Here is a 23362-nt window from a genome sequence, read left to right on the forward strand (position 1 = left end):
CTGGCATGTTACAGGATTCCAATAACAGTTAACTGCTGGGGGCGACTGGGTGGCTCAGTCTGTTAAGTCTCCGACTCTAGATTTCAGCTCAGGTTATGATCTCGCAGTTTGTGAGTTCGAGCCCCACACTGGGCTCCATGCTAGCAGTGTGGAACCTGACTGGATCTCTCTCTCTCTCTCTCTCTCTCTCTCTCTCTCTCTCTCTCTCTCCCTACCTCCCTCCACCCCCTCTGCCCCTCCCCAGCTTGCTTGCTCTCTTTCTCTCTCAAAGTAAATAAACAAACTTTTAAAAAAAAGGTTGACTGCCGTATAGGATTTATGTAGGATTCAAATGAAGGTATTTTGCAAGGTTGTAGATAATACGGAATAGAGACAAAAGCACAAAATTTTGAGGCAAAAGGTCTGGGTCCACATCCCAATTTTGCTCCTAACTATCTGTTCATACCTGGCGAAGTCACTTATCATAATCTCAGTATCTCATACATAAAATGAAGATAAAAATGAAGATAACAATATCTGCCATACTTTGAAGATCGAATATGATGATCTTTGTGCAAGCATTTTCTAAGTATAAAGTACTACATATACATCTCTGTTATTCTCAAGAAAACTAACTGCATTAAAAAGTAGCTTCTTCCTGGGGTGCCCGGGTGGTTCAGTTGGTAAGTGTCTGACTTCAGCTCAGGCCATGATCTCACGGTTCATGAATTCAGGCCCCGTGTTGGGCTCTGTGCTGACAGCTCAGAGCCAGAAGCCTGCTTCGGATTCTGTGCCAGCCCCCCTTTCTGCACCTCCCCTCTCTGTCCCTCCCCCACTCGTGCTCTGTTTCGCTCTCAAAATGAAAAAACATTAAAAAAAATTTTTTTAAGTAGCTTCTTCCTACAAAGCTTAGAGAACTCTGCTTTTATAAAGTTAATACGACTTCCCAGGCACCACTGAAGAGTTCCTAGATTTTATCAACATTTATAAAACGTGTTTAGGTTATGCTAAACACATTTCCTTAAGACCAATGTTTCATACCATTTTCTAAACCAAATTTCAAGCAAACTAACTTAGATAGAGTGTTGCTTCTCCAAGATTTGGGGGTTGCGTTAGGGCTACAGATTCTGTAAACCAACATATAGTTAATTAATGGGAAGGTTATTTGGCTTGAGACACTAATGAGGGGAAATCTGTTTTTTACTAACATCGTAAGTTACCAGTATCTGCCAACAATGAAAATGCATACATTAATAAACATTAATACTGAAAATATCAGCTCATGGCCCAGCTGGAAGTTGCTGTAGACAAGCTGGGAGCCACTGCCTTGGAGGTGTGGGAAGGGGAAACTTATAGGTGTGGAGTAACGAGGCCCCTCAGAGTAGGCGGCCACTCAGCAAGTCAGCAGCATGGATAGAAATGATCTTTTTGCCTCTCCCCAAAAAATCACACTTATGCAATAAATTTTTATAAACAAAAATATGTAATAGGCACCTGTTTTTTTTTTTCCAAATGTTTATACAAATTAATCCCTATGGCACTATTATGAGCCACTATCCTGACTACACACATGTGTAAAAAGATACAGAAGTTAACTAATTCCTTTATGATCATTCAGAAGAATCAGTAGCAAAGATGAAATATCATATATTACTGACTTTGTATCCTAACTGAGCCCTTGGGCTGAGAACCAAGTGCCTAAATAAGCACCAAGTTTCAAAGAGAAGTTATCATGTGGAAGATGCCACTAGTAATATTCATATCAGCAAATCATCTCACAAATGGCTAGCAAACATGCTAAATCAAAGCTGCAAGCACGGGTGACAAATACATCTTTACCCTTCACATTACCAATACCACTGACTCAGGTACTTCTAAATATTTTAACTTGGCTCGAGAATCATTAAATAGTACATTCAACGGAAGTACACAAGAATATAGTTCAACACAAATGTTCTTCCAACAGACAAGAAAAGTAGGTTTCTGGTTACCTAGCACCATCACTATGAAGAACAGGGGTCCCCAACAAGTAGAACAAGATCTACTGGTATATAAATCTGGTTATCTATATCCAGCCAACCCTTTCCAACTACCCCAGTGCTGACCACCAGTCTATAGAGATACCCAACGGCAGAAAAGCAGCACACTTTCTCCTGCTTATGTTTAAGACCAAAGGGTCAATGTTAGATCCTAATAATTCTAAGATTTCAATGATTCTAAGAGTTCAGAAGAATATTTATCTCAAAAATATGTATAAAAGTGGGAGAAAAGCTACTGAGGTACAAACTCAATGTTAAATATCAACAATTCTGACCCATCTTGGCAAATATATATTTAACTTTGAGCATTTCCATCCTTTCTTTCCACAATAAAATGGAGATGTAAGAATGTGCTAATTCTGGGGCACCTGGGTGGTTCAGTCGGTTAAGCATCTGACTTCGGCTCAAGTCATGATCTCACAGTTCATGAGCTCAAGCCCTGCGTTGGGCCCTGTGCTAACAGCTCAGAGCCTAGAGCCTGCTTTGGATTCTGTCTCCCTCTCTCTCTGCCCTTCCCCTGCTTGCACGCTGTCTCTCTTTGTCTCTCAAAAATGAACAAATGTTAAAAACAAATAAATAAAATGAATGTGTTAATTCTGACTTGACTGCCAGAATTAAAACACTAGAATAGATACCTACAAAATCCTATAATCTCCCTTTGCTGCAGAGTTAGTGACTAGTAACTCTGAACACAGGCTCCACTATAACTTGCTATGTGGCTTTGGGCAAATCACTTAACCTGTCTGAGACTCAGTTTCCTCATCTGTAAACCAGATAATAAAATATATTCATTATTAGGAGGAGAATAATAATACCCTTAATTCATAAGACTATACATAAAAACCAAAGAAGATAAAAAAAAACCACGAGACACTGCTTTGCAGTAATGAGTAGTCTATAAATATGAGCAATTATTCTTATACTCAGTCTTTTAAATGGGATAGAAACCACTGTTTATAAGTTCACCTGTTTAAAGGCTGATAACACACTTCCTGGGACTTCACTCTATCATTGTAAGAAGAAAAAACACAACTGGGAAGATAATAGAAGAACTAGATCTCCCTATCCTTTCACCATATGCTAGAATATTTATTCTATCATGGGATTTATACATCATACTTCTGGTAAAATGTAGCATTACACAGTGAACAAGAGTTTTGGAATCGATAGATTTTAACCCTGACATCATGTGCCATAAGCTGTGTGAACTTAAGCAAGGTATTTAATGTCTCTGACCCTGACCTAGGGTTTCCTCAACTGTAAAGTGTCAATAATCATAGTACTTACCTCATAGAGCTATTGTGGTGATTAAATCACATCATATCTATATAGTGATAAGTCTGGTAACTGAAACATTACAGCTATCAAAAAAAGGCAAACACCCTGAACCCCTCCTAAAACCTGACAGTGTTTTCATTTTAAAAATTGATGATCTTAAAAAAAATATGCAGAAACACATGCTATAGGTGGCAGGCAATTTTAGAATAATAAAAATTCCAAAGCACCAAAAGAAACGTGCCTTTTCACAGAAGAGGAGACCTCCTAAAGCAGCTCTTGTCTGTACACAACTGTCTATTTATTTGGAGTCATTCAACAGAGACTCCAAGAAATGGACTTTGCTCACAATATCTCATGACTTTAAGTGGCATTATCACATCAGACTCTCAGGTCTAAAGGCTGATATGCAAGCTGTGTCGGGAGTGCAGACAGTTTTAGCAATCACTGCCAAACAATATACAGTGGTTTTTTTCTACAGTGTTTCGCATGAGAGTATTGGTTGTTCCAAATGAATGTTAAGCTAGATGCTATGGAAGTCTTTATCCTTTAGCAATGATGCCCAATGACACTAGACTGATAACCATGACTACGATTCATTGACTCAACAAATATTTATTCAATGCTTACTGCATCCCAAGCACTGTACCATGCCCCAAGAATATAAGAGTATTTAATACAGTACTTGGGCAATTCTTCCCTCAGAGATCTGACCGTCTAGAAGGAGGGGGGAAAATGAACAATTAGAATGCTATAATGGAAAAACACAGGATGCAATGGAAACACACAGTAGTATGTCTAGTAGAGGTAAGAGGAGAAAGGAAAGACAGCCAGTGAAAAATTTCTCAGAAAAAGTAACATTTTGGTGTTTTTTTATTGTTATTTTTTGTGGGGGTTTTTGAGAGAGAGAGAGAGAGAGAGTGCATGCATGAGCTGGGGAGAGGGGCAGAGAGAGAGAGAGAGAGAGAGAGAGAGAGAGAGAGAGAATGTCAATGGGGCTCCATCCCAGGACACTGGGATCACAACCTGAGCCAAAATCAAGAGTTGGACACACAACCAACTGAGCCGCCTCGACACCCCATTAACATTTAAACAGAGGCTTAAATAAGAGCAAGACAGACTGAAACATATTGAAGAAACTAAAAGAAGTTCTTTATAGCTGAAGCATTCAGACTGACACGGGTCATACGAGGCCTTTATAAGTCATGCTGAGTCAGGATGGCATATAGGAATTTGCACATATGATAAAAATCAATCACTTTAAAACAATCAATTGTATTTCTATAGATCAGCAAAAAAGTAGAAAATAAAATCTAAACATATTTACAATAGTATCATAAAATATCAGAAAGCTGAAATAAATTCAATGAATCATGGGAAATACCCATGTATTAACAATTAGTTTCTTTCATACAATAGCTAAATTATGGAAAGAGCCTAAATGTCCATCAACCGATGAATGGATAAAGAAATTGTGGTTTATATACACAATGGAATACTACGTGGCAATGAGAAAGAATGAAATATGGTCTTCTGTAGCAACGTGGATGGAACTGGAGAATGTTATGCTAAGTGAAATAAGTCAGGCAGAGAAAGACAGATACCATATGTTTTCACTCCTATGTGGATCCTGAGAAACTTAACAGAAGACCATGGGAGAGGGGAAGGGGGGGAAAAAAAAAGGTTAGAGAGGGAGGGAGCCAAAACATAAGAGACTCTTAAAAACTGAGAACAAACTGAGAGCTGATGGGGGCTGGGAGGGAGGGGAGGGCGAGTGAGGGGTATTGAGGAGGGCACTTGTTGGGATGAGCACTGGGTGTTGTATGGAAACCAATTTGACAATAAATTTCATATTAAAAAAAAACAAAACAAAACAATTAGTTTATTTCAACGTTTTGTAAAGACCTAATAAACAAAGGCATTCTCTTGGGTTGGAAGACGCAATATTCTAAAGATGTCTAAAGATCACCAATTGTATTGATAAACATATTAAATGTAGTCCCAATCAAAATAGTAGCTAGATTTCCTTTTCTGTGCAGAAATTCATAAGGCAATGCAAAAGAACAAGATTAAGCCTGTTTTTTGGTCATGTTAATGGCCACAGACTCTATTTATATGAAATATCCAGAATAGGCCCATCCATAAAGACAAAAAAGTAAATTTCCATCCTTGCCAAGATGAAGAAAGGTGATCTGGAAAAAGAACAACTAAGTGGAAGAACTTTAACAGATAATAAGACCACTTGTAACATGAGAGACATTAAAACAGTGAGATAATGGCAAAAAAACAGACAAATCAAAGGTCCTGCAACAGGCATGTGAGCACATGGCCACCAATTCACGGCAAAAGTGAACCTTCAGTGCAAGGGAGACAGGTTTTTAATACATGGTACTGGGTCAATGGACTATCTGTATGAAAAAAATAAGTCTTGACTCCTATCTGACATCATATACAAAAAATCAAATCCTGATGAATTACATATATAAATGTAAAAAGTAAAATAGTAAAGTGTTTACAAAATACAGAATAACACCTTTATGACGTTAAAATAGGAAAATATTTCCTAAACTGGACACAAAAAGTCTTAAATCTAAAAGGAAAGACTGATAAAATGGAACTTCTGTTCACGTAAGGTATCACTGAGGAATGAACTAGCAAGCCACAGAATGGGAGAATATAGTTTTAATGAACATTTCAAACAAAGAATCCATATCTATAATATATAAGAATTCCTGTCTTTAAAAAAGAAAAAAAAAAGGCAGTGGGGAGAGGGGAAGACTTCAACAGGTATTTCACAAAGGAGTTTATCCCAGACAGCAGAAACATGAAATAGTATTCAACCTCATTAGTTTTCAGAGAAATCAAAATTAAGACTGCAAGAAGACAGTCCAGAAAAGCTAAAATGCAAAAGCCAGAAAGTACCAGGTGCTGACAAGGATATAGGACAAGAGATCTGATACACTGCTGGGTAGAGAAGAGGTAAACTAGACGCAAGTGCTTTTGAAAACTTTGGACACAATCTACTAAAGCTGAAGATATGCATACCTTGTGACTGTGCAATTCTGCACCTAAGTTTATATCCAACAGAAAGGCACAAACAAATCTTCATAAAGAAGCATGTACTAGAAAGTTCATGGAAGCTTTATCTAATAGCTCCAAACTAGAAATTACCAAAAACCAGAATAAATACATACTTCTATTCACACAATGGAATACTATTGGCAGTAAGAATGAACTAAGAGTACATTACACGCAGGTTATGATGGAACTTACAAACAAAATGTTGAACAGAAGCCAACACATAGAATGTACATACTATAGGATTCTACTTGCATAAAGCTCAAAATGAGGCAAAACTCATTTTGGTGTAATAAGTCAAGGTAGTGGTCAGACTGGCTAGAGATGTCCTGAATGGAAGGGAACATGAGGGAGGAGGCTCCTAAGATTCTGGGGTCTGTGTAATGCTCTGCTTCTCTGTGGAGATGCTGCTTATGTAAGTGTGTTCACTTTGAAATTTTGAAATAGTGTGTGTGTGTGTGTGTGTGTGTGTGTGTGTGTGTGTGTGTGTATTTGTACCCTTTTCTATATGTATCAACTTCAAAATACTTCCAAAAAATGTTCAAAATTATATCAGCATATTTGTACCAAGATGACTATCTGAGCCTATGGAAAGAAGAAAAGACAACTACTGAACATGGGGGGCTGGCTGTTTGTATGGTATTTTTACTCACCTTTGTCCTGTAATGCAATTTGTTGCTTATGCAGTAATGCCACCTCCCGTCCCAAAGCTTTCTTCTGTCTTTCCAGTTCATTTCGAAGCACCAAAATTTTTAATTGCAAGCACTCACTTTGTTTTCTCTAAACAATTGAAAAGCACAGGTAAATTTATGAATATAAAACTCATAACTATGAATCATTATACATTCACAGTGTTTCAAAATGAATAATGGTTCAAAGCACTTCAATATTCACCTAATTTACAGATCTCTCGAGTAGCTTAATTATCAGCACCTGCCATTTTAATGGAAAGAATATAAAGAATAAACCTTAAGTCTGGGGACAGTTCTTTCTAAGAACCCAAAAAACACTACAAAATTTCTCAGGCCTTTTTCCTGAAATCACAATACAATTAAGACAAAAATTATTTTTTTAGAGACAGAGTTCTCAAAAACTTAAACACAGATATGCCAGGACCCAGCAATTCTACTCCTATGTATATACCCAAGAGAATTGAAAACATGTCCATACAAAAACCTGAATATGAATTTTCATAGAATTATTTATAATAGCCAAACCGTGGGATCAATCCAAGTGTCCGTCATCTGATGAACAGAAACATAAAATGTGGGTCTATCCTGTACAACGGAATATTATCTGGCAATAAAAGAAATGAAGTACTGATGAATGCTACAACACGGATGAACCTTGAAAACATTACGCTAACTGAAAGAAGCCAGTTTAAAAAGGCCACCGACTCCATTTATATGAAATGTCCATATTGGGCAAATCCATAGAAACAAAACGTAGATTTCCATCCCTGCCAGGCTGAACCGAGGTGCTCTGATATCCCAGATTTCAGAGAAAGCCAAGTAAGGACCTGGGGCTTCTGCCCCTTTCAGACAGTAACCAACCAATCCCCCTATAGTCTCAGTGGATACCACAGGGGGAGCCTGGACTTAGGGCAATAATGAGATAATCCTCTCCCTCCCTGCTGCATTGTATCAGAGGAGGCTTACTGGAGAGTGAGAAATCTCCTTACCACACAGTGCTAATGAGGCCACCCTATCCAGCATATCAGCGGAGGCTACGTGGGGAACAATATCAAGGCACTCCTACACCTCCCAGCTAGGGCAGTAGTTGTGGAGGTCTAGTGGAGAGCTGGCACTCCCTTTCCTGGCCAAAAGTAAGGATGCCCCCTTCCCCTGCAGTCCTGTCACTTAGATGTCAATGGAAGCTGCTTGAGGAACCTGGACTTTTATACCCACCTGGCAGTAATGAGACAGCATCTCTCCCTTCCCTACCAGAGAAACAGGTGTCAGAAAAAGCCAGATAAAACAGATTTATGTAAGATCCAGAGACTCGTAACATAATACTCGAAATGTACAAGATTTAATAAAAAATCACTCATCATACCAAGAACCAGAAAGATGCCAAAGTAAATGAAAAAGGATAATTAATAGATGCCAGTACTGAGATGACAGACATGTTACAATTACCTGACAAAGATTTGAATGGCTATCATAAAAATGCTTCAGTAACAATTAAGGACATCTCTGAAACAAAGGAAAACATGGAACATCTTGGCAAAGAAACAGAAAGTTTCAGTCAAGAAACTGAAGATATAAAGAGGAATCAAATGGAAATTTTAGAGCTGAAAATATCAGTGGAATAAAAGACTTCACAAATGAGCTCAACAGCAAAATGTAGCAAACAGAGAGAAGCATCTTTAAGCTGAAAAATAGAGCAACAGAAACTACTCAGTTTAAACAAGAGAGAGAAAATAGACTGTAAAAAAAAAAATGAACAGAGTCTCAAGGGATCTGTGGAGCTATATCAAAAGATCTAATACTATTATCATCAAGTACAGGGAGGAAAGGAGAAAGAGAGAAGTGAAAAAGTACTCATAGAAATAATCATGAAATCTTCCCAAATTAGGCAGAGGAAATACATCTATAGATTAAAGAAGCTAGTGAACCCCAAGAGAATAAATTAAATGAAGAAGCTGACTTCAGCTCAGGTCATGATCTCATGGTTCATGAGTCTGAGCCCTGTGTCAGGCTCTGTGCTGACAGCTCAGAGCCTGGAGCCTGCTTCAGATTGTGTCTCCCTCTCTCTCTGCCCCTCCTCTGCTCACTCGCGCGCGCTCTCTCTCCCCCTCTCAAAAATAAATAAACATTAAAAAAATTTTTTTTTAATGGGCAAAAGATCTGAACTGTCACCTCACTGAAGAAGATATAAAGATGCCAAATAAGTATATGAAAAGATGCTCAACATCGTATGTTATCAGGGAACTGCAGATTAAAACAATGAGATACCACTATATGTTTACTAGAATAATAAATATCCAAAACACTGACAATACGAATGCTGGCAAGGAGGTGGACCCACAGGAACTGTTGTTCATTGTTCGTGGAAATGCAAAACGGTATCGCCACTTTAAAAGATGGTCTGGCAGTTTCTTACAAAACTAAACACAGGATTACTATATGACCCAGCAATCATGCTTCTGGATATTTACCCAGATGACTTGAAAACTTACGTGCCCGCAAAAATCTACACATGAATGTCTATAGCACCTTTCTTCATAATTGCCCAAACTTCCAGATGAACTTCAATAGGTCAACAGTTAAACTGTGGTATATCCATACAATGGAGTATTACTCAGCAATAAAAAGAAATAAGCTATCAAGCTAAGAAAAGTCATGGAGGAACCTTAAATGCATGTTGCCAATCAGAAAAAGCTACATACTGTATGATCCCAACTATATGACGTTCCTGGAAAAGGCAAAACTATGGAGACAGTAAAAAGATCAGTAGTTGCCAGGGGTTCCTGAGGGAGGGGGAAAAGGATGAACAGGTAGAGCCCAGGGGATTTTTAAGTAGTGAAATTACACTGCATGATACTGTAATGGTGGATACATGACATTGTGCATTTGCCAAATCCAGACAACTGTACAACATAGAGTAAACCTATGGTAAACTACGGACTTAAGTTAATAATATTGTATTGTACTAATATTAATATTGTGTTCACATTGATTCAACAATTGTACATGAGATGTTAAGGACAAAAAAAGCTGGGAGAAGAAGGAAATAGTTTCTGTACAATTTTTCTATAAACCTAAAACTACTCTAAAAAATAAAGCTTATTTTTAAAAAAGTGATAGAACTATACCTCAAAAAAGCCAATTTTACTGAATGTTCATTTAATAAAACACATCCCAGACACATTCTACCAGAGATACAACTAAGTTTGCTAAATAGGTAAGTTTGTGAACTTATCTTTCTATTAAAATAGTTCCTACTTAAACCTATGAAGCCACACTCTAAACTTTACTCAGCCTCCCTTTTAATCCAAATACCTTTGGAAACCAGAATTTGCCTCCAGATAAAATCTGAAATCCTGCCCCCACAATGAACATACATGTACTTGCACATTTGTATTCACACACAATTACTGTGCTATGAATGTATGTGCCCTTCTCTCCTGCTCTTTTTTAATTATTTTTTTTAATTAAAAAAAATTTTTTAAGTTTATTTATGAGAGATAGGGACAGCGTCAGTGGGGGAGGGGCAGAGAGAGAGGGAGACACCAAATCCAAAGCAGGCTCCAGGCTCTGAGCTGTCAACAGAGAGCCTGACTCAGGGCTTGAACTCACAAACCAAGAGATCATGACCTGAGCCGAAGTGGGACACTGAACCGACTAAGCCACCCAGGTGCCCCTCTCCTGCTCTTTATCAACAGTGTCAATAATATGCTTCTCATGATTTTCCATAAAATCTTAACCCAATAGTAATATTTGGCTGTACCTAGTAAATTCTTATCTCCTTCCTAAGATATGTACTAATTAAAATTGTAATGAGAAAAAAAAAACTATTCATTAAATAAACTGAATAGCTTTACCAAGCTGGTAGATAACTTTAAAAGATAAAGTCAGCATCTCTATTTGATTCAAAGATAATGAAGAAGCAAGGGCACTCAGTGAGATGAGTAATGGTATCGCCTTGTTGAAGCAATGGGCATGGAAAATGATCTGGCAGTTGCGTGTAAAGTACTTTATGGCTATCGTTTCTCACCCAAAATGCTTTCTTCCTCATCTCTGAAACATTGATTCTAAACAGATGGCATGATCATCTGTTAAAGACATTCAAGCCAAGAAAACAAGCAGAACAGCTTATTTCCAATCATCATTATTATATTTGACTGGAAAACTCTATGAAATATGAAACATTCCTAAGCAATTTTTCTCGAACAAAGCAAACATTTATGAAGGGCATACTATGTGCTCCTAAATGAATGAGAAATGGTGTCTGCTTTCTAAGAGTTTGGGTCTAATGGAGATAAAAGCCATTTTGCCCTGTCAACCAAATGTAAAAACAAAGACCAACGACAGTGTGGTTGTTTATCATTAAAGAAAAAGGAACCAAGAAACAATTTGGATTTCTTTAATAATTCAAAAGTATGATCATGACAGGCTAGGGTGTTTTTATATCACTGAGAGAAAAAATACATAAATTCTTAGGAAACAGTCCTTTTTTTACAAAGAAGTTAAGTGTTCAATTTTTGTAACTTGCATTTTTCCACAAAATATGTAAACCGAATTCTACCTGGGCAGAGGAAAAAAGAAACAACAGAAAAAAAGTGAAGCAACTTTTTATAGATATGCCTACACAGAGGGTTAATCTGCTCTATTCCAGGGTACACACTCAAATAGGGAATATTTTCTAGAATCAAAGCACCAAGGGTACAAGTTAATCTAAATACTAAACTAATACAGGAAGGCATGTTTACAGTGTGTTTGTGTTATGGTCCATGTGCAGAAACTGGCCCATTTACAGAACTGTATCAAGTCATTCAATACCAGGATGGTTGGCTCTAATTTCTGACGAGAGGAGTAAACAAACCTGACCAAGTGGGATCTGGTTCTGCTTCTTTTCTAACTCATCTAACACAAGTGCTCAAAGACCTTAATGTTCTATAAGTATCTGCTAATGGGTTTCTGTGTTCTATTTATCTGTTTACTCCTAGTTAATGTCACATGTGCATCTCCAATGGGTAAGTATTCATTGGATCTTAGTGTTTTTATACAACATGTATCTGATCTGAAAATCACAGGTAGATTCCACTATTTGCAAGCACACACATTCCTATTTACAAAGACAATGACAGGCAACGTTAAAAGATTCATTTCAGAATGACAGACTAATTTGTAAATGACATACTAAAGGAAACAATTTTCTTTAGATCACATTGGAGCTAAAAAGCCTGAGGCGAAATGTTCTCAAAGCATGGTCCAGGAAACCACGAGAGTTTCTGAGACCATTTCAGAGTCTGTGAGATCAAAAATATTTTCATAATACTACTAAGCTGTTATCTCCCTTTTTCATTCTCATTTTCTCATAACTGTACGGTGGAGCTTTCCAGAGTCTCTAAGATTTGTGGTATCCTCACAGCCTGATTGCCGAAATAAATGTGAGAATCCATCTGTCTTTTATTAACCTAGGCATCACCAACAGGTACACACTAAGTTCTCTGAGGTCTTGATAATTTTTAAGAGTATAAAGAAGTCTTGAGACTAAAAAGTTTGAGCATGGTAGATTAGGGCACACTCATCTATATTCGTTTTCCCACAAAACCTGGAAATAATTAACAATCTGGAAAAAAAAAAGTTTTAGAACTATGGCAGTTGTGCTATGGGAACAAATTTACTTTTAAATGTCATTGCTAGGTTGTTTCTATTGCACTTACAGCTACTCAACCACCAAAAAAGGGAAAAAAATTTCCTTAGAAAATACTTAATCCAGGGGCACTTGGGTGGCTCAGTTGGTTAAGCGCTGACTTCAGCTCAGATCATGATTTCATGGTTCATATGTTCAAGCCCCAGATTGGGCTGTCTTCAGCGCAGAGCCTGCTTCAGATCCTCTGTCCACCCTTCTCTCCCTGCTCCTCCCCTTCTCATGCACGTGCATGCACACTCTCTCTCCCACAAAATTAAATAAACTTTAAATAAATAAATAAACATTAACAAAAAAGAAAATAATCCAATTTATTAACTTCATAGACACAGTGGCAATATCAGACCTAGAACCCAGATCCAGCTAGGAAGATAAAGCAAAAGATATATAATAATAAAACATATACAAGTTCTACTTCTGCTGTTAAGAGAATGAGCACCTAAGAAACTGGTCCTCTGATTAAATAATAGCTACAGGCTCCAGATAAAATACAAAAAGCTGCTACATGAGAATTCTGGAGATTGATCAGTGACAGGTAAATTTTGGAGAGATTCAGAGCCTGATGCAAGCAACCAACATACAGAGTGAATTTCCCCTTTTCTGTAGCTTTGTCCTGAGGGTGACTGCAGTCAAACTCCAATGAAAGACCGCTATCTTTCTAGCCAGAAGAGCCAGGGGAAAGAGATCAGGCAATCAGAATGGAGGAAGCAAGAGAATGGGCACCCCAGATTCTGTTTAAATTCAACCTGAACCTCTGAATCATAAACAACATATGCATGAGGCAAAACAGAAAGCAGCTGTGAGTAAGGGTAAAAGTACTGAACTAAATGAAATCTGAGCCAATGTCCACTGCAAGCATGACAGCTTGAATTTAACCAAGTAACTACCTGCTAAAATAACATTGTGGGGTGCCTCGGTGGCTCAGTTAGTTAAGCTTCTGACTTCAGCTCAGGTCATGATCTTGCAGTTCGTGAGTTCAAGCCCCATGTCGGGCTACGGTACTGACAGCTCAGAGCCTGGAGCCTACTTCGATTCTGTGTCTCCCTCTCTCTCTGCCCCTCCCTCACTCATGGTCTGTCTCTGTCTCAAAAATAAATAAATGTTAAAAAAAATTTTTTTTTAAATAAAAAATTGATATTCTTCAGAAGAAAGTAACAAAATCCAGAGAATCCACAAAATTATATTCACATTGTCCAGGATAATCTGTAGTATTACCCCATATATGAACAGCCAGGAAAATAGGACTCACTCTCCAGGAAAAAGACAACCCACATATGGCAACCCTGAGATGACCCAGATGTTAGAATTCTCATACAAAGTCTTTAAAGCCACTATTAAAAATATGCTGAGTGAGAAAAAGTAAAATATCCTTACAATGAATCAACAGATATGAAATCTCAGCCAAGTACTACAAAAGGAAAATACTCTCACAATGAATAAAAAGATACAAAATCTCAGCAGAGCACTAGAAAATATTAAAAATATTAAAAGCAGGGACTTCTGCTTCTAGCCAAGATGGAATAGGAAAAATAAATAGTGCTCAACTAATTTTACCAGGCTACCATAATCCTAATACCAATCTGATAAAGTAATTTAAAACATTGTGCTCCAGTATCCCTAATAAATATAGCAAAAAAACCCTTAAATTATTTCCAGATCAAATCTATCAAGACACAAAAAAGAGTATATACTGTAACCAATTCAGAGTTATTCCAGAAATGTAATGTTAAACATCTGAAATTAAAGTATGCAGAATTAAGGAGAAAAATCACACGGTCATTTCAATAGATGCAGAAAAAGCATCTGACAATATTCAACATCCATTCATGATAAAAACTCTCAGAAACTGGGAGTAGGAGGGAACTTCCTAACACCAATAAAGGGCATTACTATCATTATGTTTAATTAAGAAAGGATGACTCATTTCCCCCTACGATCGGGAACAAGGATTTCCCCTTGCATCACCTTTATTCAATATTGTACTGTACATTCTAGCTATTGAAATAAGTCACAAAAAGTAAATAATAAAAAGCACACAAAGCAGTCCAAGTTTGCAGGTATGAGTGTTTACATAGAAAATCCCAATAAATACACAAAATAACTACAAGAACTAAAAAATTAATATAACAAGGCTACAAGATACTAGGTTAATAAATTAAAAGGAACTATATTTTTTATACTAGCAACAAACAGATGAGAAACAAAAATTCAAAAACAATTCCATTTGCAAGAATGCACCCCCAAAACTCCCATAAAATACGTAGGAACAGCTCTAACAAAAGATGTCCAAAATCTCTCAAGATATTGAAAGAATTAAAGAAAAATCTAAATGAAAGAAATATATGCCCTGTTCATGGAGTGGAGAACCTGTTGTTGCTAAGATGGCAATTCTCCACAAATTGATCTACAAATCTTTATCAAAATTGCAACAGGACTTTTTTTTTTTTTTTTGTAGAAATGGACAAATTGATCCTTGAATCACTTGGAAATACAAAGAACCTAGAAAACCCACAGGAATTTTGATAACAAGAACAAAGTTGGAGGACTTACCGTATATGGTTTTAAAACAAGGGATCTATAATAGTAGAATTTGATATTGGTGAAAGGTAGACATATAGATCAGTGGAGCAAACAGAAAATCCAGAAATAGATGAACACATATTTAGTCAACTGACTTTAGAAAGACACTTCAAAACAATTAAATTAGTAAAGAAAAGATTCTTCAACAAATGATGGTAAATCAGCTGCATATTCATATAGAAAAAAATTACCTCACTTATTAACTCATACAAAAAAAACTAGTTTGAAATGGATCATAGGTCTAAACGTCAAGCCCAAAACTACAAAACTTCTAGGAAAAAAAAAAAAAAACCACTAAAGAAATTTATATGATTTTAGGTTAGTCCAAGATTCCCTATAAAGAAAACAAAAAGCCCTACCGATAAAATAACATTAAAAAACACACTATATTTCACTAAACTTATAAATTTTTGCTCTTTAGAAAGCATGATTAAGAACATGAAAAGGCAAGCCACAGAATGTAAGAAAATATTCCCAGCATGCATATCAAAAAAAAGGACTTGTGTCCAAAAAAAAGAAAAATCCAAACACACATGCAAAAGTATATGTATACACACACTCTCTCCCCCTCCCTCTTCCTCCTTCTCTGTTCCCCTCTCCTCTCTCAAACCTTAACACAAGACAGAAATCCCATTAAAAAATAAGGGGAAAAAACATGAAACTACTTACATGTATACTAGGAGTGAAAAAATAAGGAACTAAATTACAGATAATGGGAGTTAGGTTTCTCACTAACAGAAATAAAGATACTACAAATAAACAAACTGAGGTAGAAGAATGAACTCTGTGCTGTTAGAGTTGAATGTATCAGTACAAAGTCATGTTTGGTTTAATACACATATAGATACTTGTGTATACCAGCTCTGTCCACTGCGAGGACCTAGAAGCAGTTACAACCCAGTAGCCACAAGCATACCCAGTACCCAGATCTTGTTTCTAAATACCATTATCTAACGGAAGGAACAGGACTCCTTGCAAAAATGGCTCATTCAGGGTTGAAACAGGAGAAAGACAAGATGAGCCTGGATCATACAGTGCCAGAAATTTTAAAAGTGCTTTAAAAAGCACACAAATAAAAAAGAGAGTCGTGTCAAAAGGACATAGGAGCCAACCTGAAAGAGCTCTCAATGTCACAAGGTGAGCAAGAAAATAAATAACACAGTATTTGATTATAACCTAAAGGATAAGATAAATATATAAAAGTCCATACTGATGAATAAGTAAATAAATGGGGCAGGACAAATCTTCCCCACAAAGAATTCTAAATAACATATGTAGGCAGTCTTCCCTCAGAAGGTGGAGTCTAAGTCCCCTCTACTGGAGTATAGGCTGGACATAGTATCTTGCTTTCAAAAAATTAAGAGTATGGAAACAATACTCCAAAGGAGAGTACAGTGGATAAACCTAGGGAACACCACCTTAAGCAAGTAGTGATTAAGGTAAGTATCAACAGGGATTAGTAATGGCGATTTAAATGCAGGAAGGAATGAGAAACTGTCATAGATCAGAGAAGCCTAGGAAGACAATGTGGTATCCTGGGCTGGATACTGGAACAGGGAATCCAGGCTAATCATGGCAAAACAACAGACAAATCCCAATCACAGGATATTCTATAAAATACCTGTCTAGTTTTCCTCAAAACTGTCAAAATCATTAAAAACAATGAAAGTCTGAGAAATTTTCACAACCAAGAAGAGTCTAAGGAAGCAGGACTACTAAATGTAATATGGTTTTCTTCATGGGATTCTGGAACAGAAAAGAACATTAGGTAAAAATTAAGGAAATTTGAAGAAAGCATGGATTTTAGTTAATGCTGATTTATCAGTATAGGTTCATTACTTATAATAAATATATCATTAAGGTAAAATGTTAATAACAGGAGAAACTGGCGGTAGGGTATACACTTTCTACTATCTTTGTCATAATTCTATAAATCTACTACTGTTATAAAATAAAATCTAGTTATTTTTTAAAAAGACATTAGTGGAAACACTGGTGAAACCTGAATAAAGCCCACAGTTAATGGTAACATATCAATGTTAGCTTCTTAGTTTGATGTTGTACAATGTTAAATGTAACATGGTTATAGAAGAGGTTAATATTAGGGGAAACTGGATGAAAGTTATATGGAAACATTCTGAACTATCTTTGCAAATTTTCTGCAAATATAAATAGTTTATTTTTTTATGGGCAAAAATACTTAAACTTACACTTCCTAAAGAATACACAAGTGACCAATAAAGATATGAAAAATGTCTGCCATAGAAATGCGTTACAAACTAAGAAAACACTATACACCCTCAAGAACAGCTAAAATTAAAGAGAATAACCTCTTAGATGAAATAGACAAATCCTTGAAAAATGTAAGCTACTAAACTGAAGCTCACCCAAGGAGATAACTTCAATAACCCCCAAATATGAAAGAACTAAATTCCTAGTTCAAAACACGCAAAGAAAATTCCATGTCCAGGGGCGCCTGGGTGGCGCAGTCAGTTAAGCGTCCGACTTCAGCCAGGTCACGATCTCGCGGTCCGTGAGTTCGAGCCCCGCGTCAGGCTCTGGGCTGATGGCTCAGAGCCTGGAGCCTGCTTCCGATTCTGTGTCTTCCTCTCTCTCTGCCCCTCCCCCGTTCATGCTCTGTCTCTCTCTGTCCCAAAAATAAATAAACGTTGAAAAAAAAAATTAAAAAAAAAAAAAAAAAGAAAATTCCATGTCCAGATAGCTTCACTGGTAAATTCTACCATACACTTAAAAAATAATTCCAATTCTACACCTATTCTTCCAGAAAACAGAAGAAAAAGCACCTCCCAACTCACTGGGTTGTAGCCAACATCACCCTGACAACAAAACCAGACAAAGAGATTCTAAGAAAAGAAACTACAGACCAGACCAATATCCTTAATGAATGGAGATGCAAAAATCCTTTAAATATTTTAGCAAATTGAATCTGGCAATACATATAAAAAATATTTCCTCATGAACAAGAGGGGCTTTCCCCAGGAATGCAAAGTTGGATTAACATTCAAACATCAATGTATTCCACCACCATGATATGAGAAAACAGAAAAACAAAAATACAATTATCAATGGATATAGGAAAGGCATTTGACAAAATGCAAAACATATGAGCAAAGTTTAAGATGACAACAGCAGAAATTTCGTAAGAAACAAATAAATGTCAAAAAGATACGTTAGCCATTGATGTAGTTTGAGAAGATGCTAAATCTTTTAAAAGCCATCAAGTATGAACTCAAGTTCTTATAACAGAGAAAGTTACACTTGATCTTACAAAGTACTCTGATTTCTTTTTTTTACTGTTTTTTAACATTTATTTATTTTTGAAAGACAGAGAGAGACAGAGCACTAGTGGGGGAGGGGCAGAGAGAAAGAGGGAGACACAGAATCTGAAGCAGGCTCCAGGCTCTGAACTGTCAGCACAGAGCCCAATGAGGGGCTCAAACCCACAAACTGTGAGGTCATGACCTGAGCCGAGGTCAGATGCTTAACCGAATGAGCCACCCAGGGACCCCCAAAGTAATCTGATTTCTTTCAGCATCAAATACACCTTCTGACTGACTATACTTAGGCTAAAATTAAAGTCAATTCTTAAAAATTGAAATTGTCTGGGTTGGAGTATGATGACCTTGGGGATTTAGAAAGGGAATGAGGAAAAAAGGTAACAGTAAAGTTTCTAATTTGCTACAGGTGAATCTCAAAGTAGAAAATTAACAAGTACATGGCATTACTGCCCGAAAGAAGACAAGTAAACCAAAATTTGCCTCTACTTGTGAAATGATTATGGGAAAGTTGCTTCCAAAAAAGAAAGAAAGAAAATTTTCAGGCCCAGAATGGTGTCACTTAGATCGAGTTCCCAAACTGGTACTTACTATGAAATCTAACTGCATTTCAACCTCCTCTAGAAATGGCCAGCTAGGAATTTTTCAGTCTTTGCCAATGAGTCTGACCCTTAGGCCCTCTGTATCCCCACAAAAAAGATGAGGCAATCTGCATGATAAGACACTTGGCTTTTCCCCAAGGAGGCAGGCCTTGCCTGGAACAATCTTCTTCTTTTGCTAATAACTTTCTCACCCCACCCTCCTTCTATAAAAACCTTCCATTTTGTACAATTTAACTTGCTAGATAAGGTATTGCCCAATTGATTCCTGTGTCATTTGAAAAAGCACATAGAAATTCAAATTTTCTTGGCTGAATTTTGTCATTTAACATGCTAGATTCATTCCTAAATTCAATATTTATTGAGCACTTACTATGTGTCAAACACTTTTCTAGACATGGTGAATACAGCAGTGAAGAAAAACAGACAAAAATCCCTACCCTCATAGAGTTTGGAGAGACAAAGTACATATGCAAAGTATATAGCATGTTAAGGGGTAATAATAGGAGAAAAATAAAATGGGGAAGGGGGTTGAGTGTGCTGAGGAAGGTTGGCTTTAGTGGGGTTATACAGGAAGTAGATGATTTCTAGGTTCACTTTTAGTTCAAAAATCAATGATTCTCTTCTATGTTGACCAGGCAGCGTAAAAACACAAAGTGAACCTCTGAACCTGACCTCTTCAAACTCACACATTCTATCACCTTGCTCTATGTGTCACCACTTATATTTTAGAAAAATAGGATTAAACATACATTTTTTCATACTGAGACAAAACATATGCTGTCATTTAATGGAGTAAGTAATTTCCCAGTCTTGCCTTGGGGAGACGAAAATAAGAAAGAAAGAAAAAAACCCTAGCAATTTCTCCTCAGACAAAGGTTCTAAAAATGTGGCATTTCTGTACATTACAGAAAGGATTAAAATTATCTGTTTTTTTCTCCTTTTCCAATATGTTTGTGGTCTGGAATTTCTTCCTTGACTGAGCCTAAGTTAAAACAAGACGTGGTTTAACAGCTTCTCCAAAATGGAAGATTTTCCATAGGCAAGAAAAGTCATATGAATAAATATTACTACTATAGTTATTGCAGCTGCCATATTTTGTGTGCCTGCTATGTGCCAGGTACAGCACTAGTCATTTTATATATTAGGTTGAATTATATGAAACTGCCATTTATAGGTCAAAATCAGCAATTTCATATAGTTTAAATACAGTATCATCCATTAACTTCAAAGTCCATGAGAGAGAAGGTCCGTGTAAGTGGTTAATTGCATCGCTTTTCTATAGTTCATCTATTAAACTATTATCTTGGGCAAATCTTCAAGATGATATGGAACTTTTGTTTGGAGATAAAAAGGTCTTTTCCTAAGTTGATACGCTATAAATGACAACTGGAAGATACTGCCTCTCTGTGAAAATGAGTTAGTAAAAACAAAACAAAACAAAAAAACAACTCAAAGTTTTTTAGTTAGGACTTAATTTGAGCACAGATATCATCAAAAGCTGTCCATAGCCATGGGGTTTCATTTCGAGAAAAGTTCAATTTATTAGTTATACCCGCTATTCTGCTCAAAGACAGAATCTTTATTCCAAAATTAGTATTTTTAAAAATAATTAATTTAGGAAAGAGTCTAGAGCAACCCCAAATTACACTAATATCTTGAATCTGTCCATTTGGGTTGGAATTTCTATTTCTTTGGAAATGCCTCATCAAAGGAATCTTTCCCCAAAGAGAACACTGTCCATAAACCAGCCTATTAAGTTTACTCCAAATAATTTTAAGTTCATCTTTTAAGCAGAGATTAGTCCCTAAAGGTTTTTGTTTTTTCTTTTGGCAGCTATAGTCTGTGTCTAGAGTTCACATTAGTAAGACATTAATAAAATAGCTTTTAATTATTTTCTAAGTAATTGTATGTCATCTAAAGTTTCATCTAGCAGAAAAGGCAGGTCCTTTTTTTTTTTTTTTTGCATGTTCCATTAAGAGATGGGAAAGTGTTTTCCAATATTTAAATGCCAACATAAGTCTCAGTGAAACATTAAAAGAAAAAATACCTAAATAAAGCTTTTTGGAAAAAAATTAATTAACACAAGAAGAATATGATGATCACATTTAGCAATCAAGGAGTCTAAACAATAAATATATATATAAACCTACCAACTCATTGCTTGTAGATGTGAGTCTTAGCTTTTCTTCAATTTCCTTTCCAATTTTCTGAACAGTTACCTGAGTCTGTTTAATCGCACACTGGGCTCTATGAAGCCTAGAAATAAAAGTTAGAGAAAAATTCAAGTGAGTTAACTATAAACTCTCAACACAGAGACATAAATGGAACAAAATGAGGACAAACCTTCCAGGATAAACAGAATTAGTAATGAACTCAAACTGATCATTTCATAATTCCCTAGCATACCTGTAATGAAATAACAGGAATTACAATGTGCCCTTAAAACACCCTTTCAGGGCATCTAGGTGGCTCAGTCAGTTAAACATCCAACTCTTAACTTCAGCTCAGGTCATGATCTCATGGTTCAGGAGATCAAGCCCCAAGTCTGTGCTGTCAGCATGGAGCCCACTTGGGATTCTCTCTCTCCTTCTCTCTCCCCCCCTCTCTCTGTCCCTTCCCCACTTGCATGCACACGGAGGAATGATACAATAAGTAAAGAAACTTAAAAAAAAAAACAAAACACCCTTTCTATGCCTGCCTGCCTCTGATATATTGAGAGTTAAAATGGTGAACTCACAGGAGTCTGGAAGACACTTTAGAGAGAAAATAATCTGGTTGAATCCCATCATGTTAAAAATGTGAAAGCTGACGCCCAAGGAAATTAAGTGGATTGCTAAAGTCACCAGGAGAACATCAATGATGACAAACCTGAATATTACTTATGGGTATCCACAAAGAAAAAAAGAATTAACAATAATCCCAGTTAAAAAGACTAATTTAAAGCAGCAGCCACTTTGAAACAAGGAACATTGAAAAAAATCAGAAACTATTTTTCTTTTTTGCTTACATTATGGGTTTGTGTTTTTCTTTGTCTCTTGGTCTTCAAATATAGCTTATATATTTCTTATACACATACATATTAAAAATGGTCAAACTATATTTTTAGATGACATGATTTTCATATAGAGAATCACTAGAAATCTACAAAACAACTACTAGAACTAATAAGGTCACAGGATACAAGGTCAACATACAAAAAAATTCAGTGGTATTTCTATATATGGGTCAATAGTTTCACAATCACAATCACAATCTCAACAGGCTTTGGTTCTTTGGAAGAAATTAAGAAGTGTATTGCTACTATAATCTATACAGAAAAACAAAGAATCTAGAAGAGATAAACCAAGATAAACTTAAAAAAATAAAACTATATAATCAAAACAATATGCTACTGGCATAAGGATCAAAAAATAGATCAATGGAACAGCATAAAGATTATATATAAAGATATAGAGCTACACATATATGGCCAATTGATTTTGGACAAAGGAATCCAGGCAAATTAACGGAGACAAGAAATTTTTTAAAACAAATGGTGCTGGAACATTGGACAAACATAGGGGGAAAAATTAATTTCATTCCCTACCTCACAGTACATTCAAAAGATTAATTCAAGGACAGCATAGAAAACATAAAAACTAAAATCATAAAACTTGTAGAAGAAACATAGAGAATCTCTTACAACCTTAGAAGAGGCAAAGATTTCATAGATAAGGCATGAAAAGCACTAACCATAAAATTAAAAATGGATAAATTGGACTTCACAATAATAAAAAATGTCTGCTTGTCTAAAGATGCCATTAAGAAATGATAACCAGTCCACAGAGTGAGAGAAAATACTTGCAAAACATCTATCTGACCAAGGACTGCGTCTGGAGTACATAAAAAACTCTTATAAATCAGTCACAAAGAGACAATCCAGTTAAAAATGGGCAAAAAGGTAAAATGCTTCACAAAAGGTGATACAAGAGTGGCCAAAAAGTACAAGAAAAGGTATTCAACATCTTAGTCATCATAAAAATGCAAATTAAAATCACAACGAGATACATTCCACATCTATTAGAATAGCTAAAATTAAAATGAACATTGGGGCGCCTGGGTGGCTCAGTCGGTTAGGTGTCCAACTTCAGCTCAG

The 23362-nt window shown here is 36.3% G+C and overlaps 1 protein-coding gene across 2 annotated transcripts in view; it reads right to left on the reverse strand.

Annotated features, from left to right (window-relative positions):
* UVRAG (UV radiation resistance associated) overlaps positions 1-23362 on the reverse strand; it is a 297500-nt gene that overhangs the window by 143613 nt on the left and 130525 nt on the right. For both annotated transcript variants that reach the window (XM_043580203.1, XM_043580204.1), the window contains 2 exons: positions 21378-21483; positions 7025-7151 (listed from right to left, as the gene is read on the reverse strand). In XM_043580203.1, the coding sequence (XP_043436138.1) occupies positions 7025-7151; positions 21378-21483 (233 nt within the window). The remainder of the gene's footprint in view (positions 1-7024; positions 7152-21377; positions 21484-23362) is intronic.

Source organism: Prionailurus bengalensis, chromosome D1, assembly GCF_016509475.1.
Source record: "Prionailurus bengalensis isolate Pbe53 chromosome D1, Fcat_Pben_1.1_paternal_pri, whole genome shotgun sequence".
Lineage (NCBI taxonomy): Eukaryota > Metazoa > Chordata > Mammalia > Carnivora > Felidae > Prionailurus > Prionailurus bengalensis.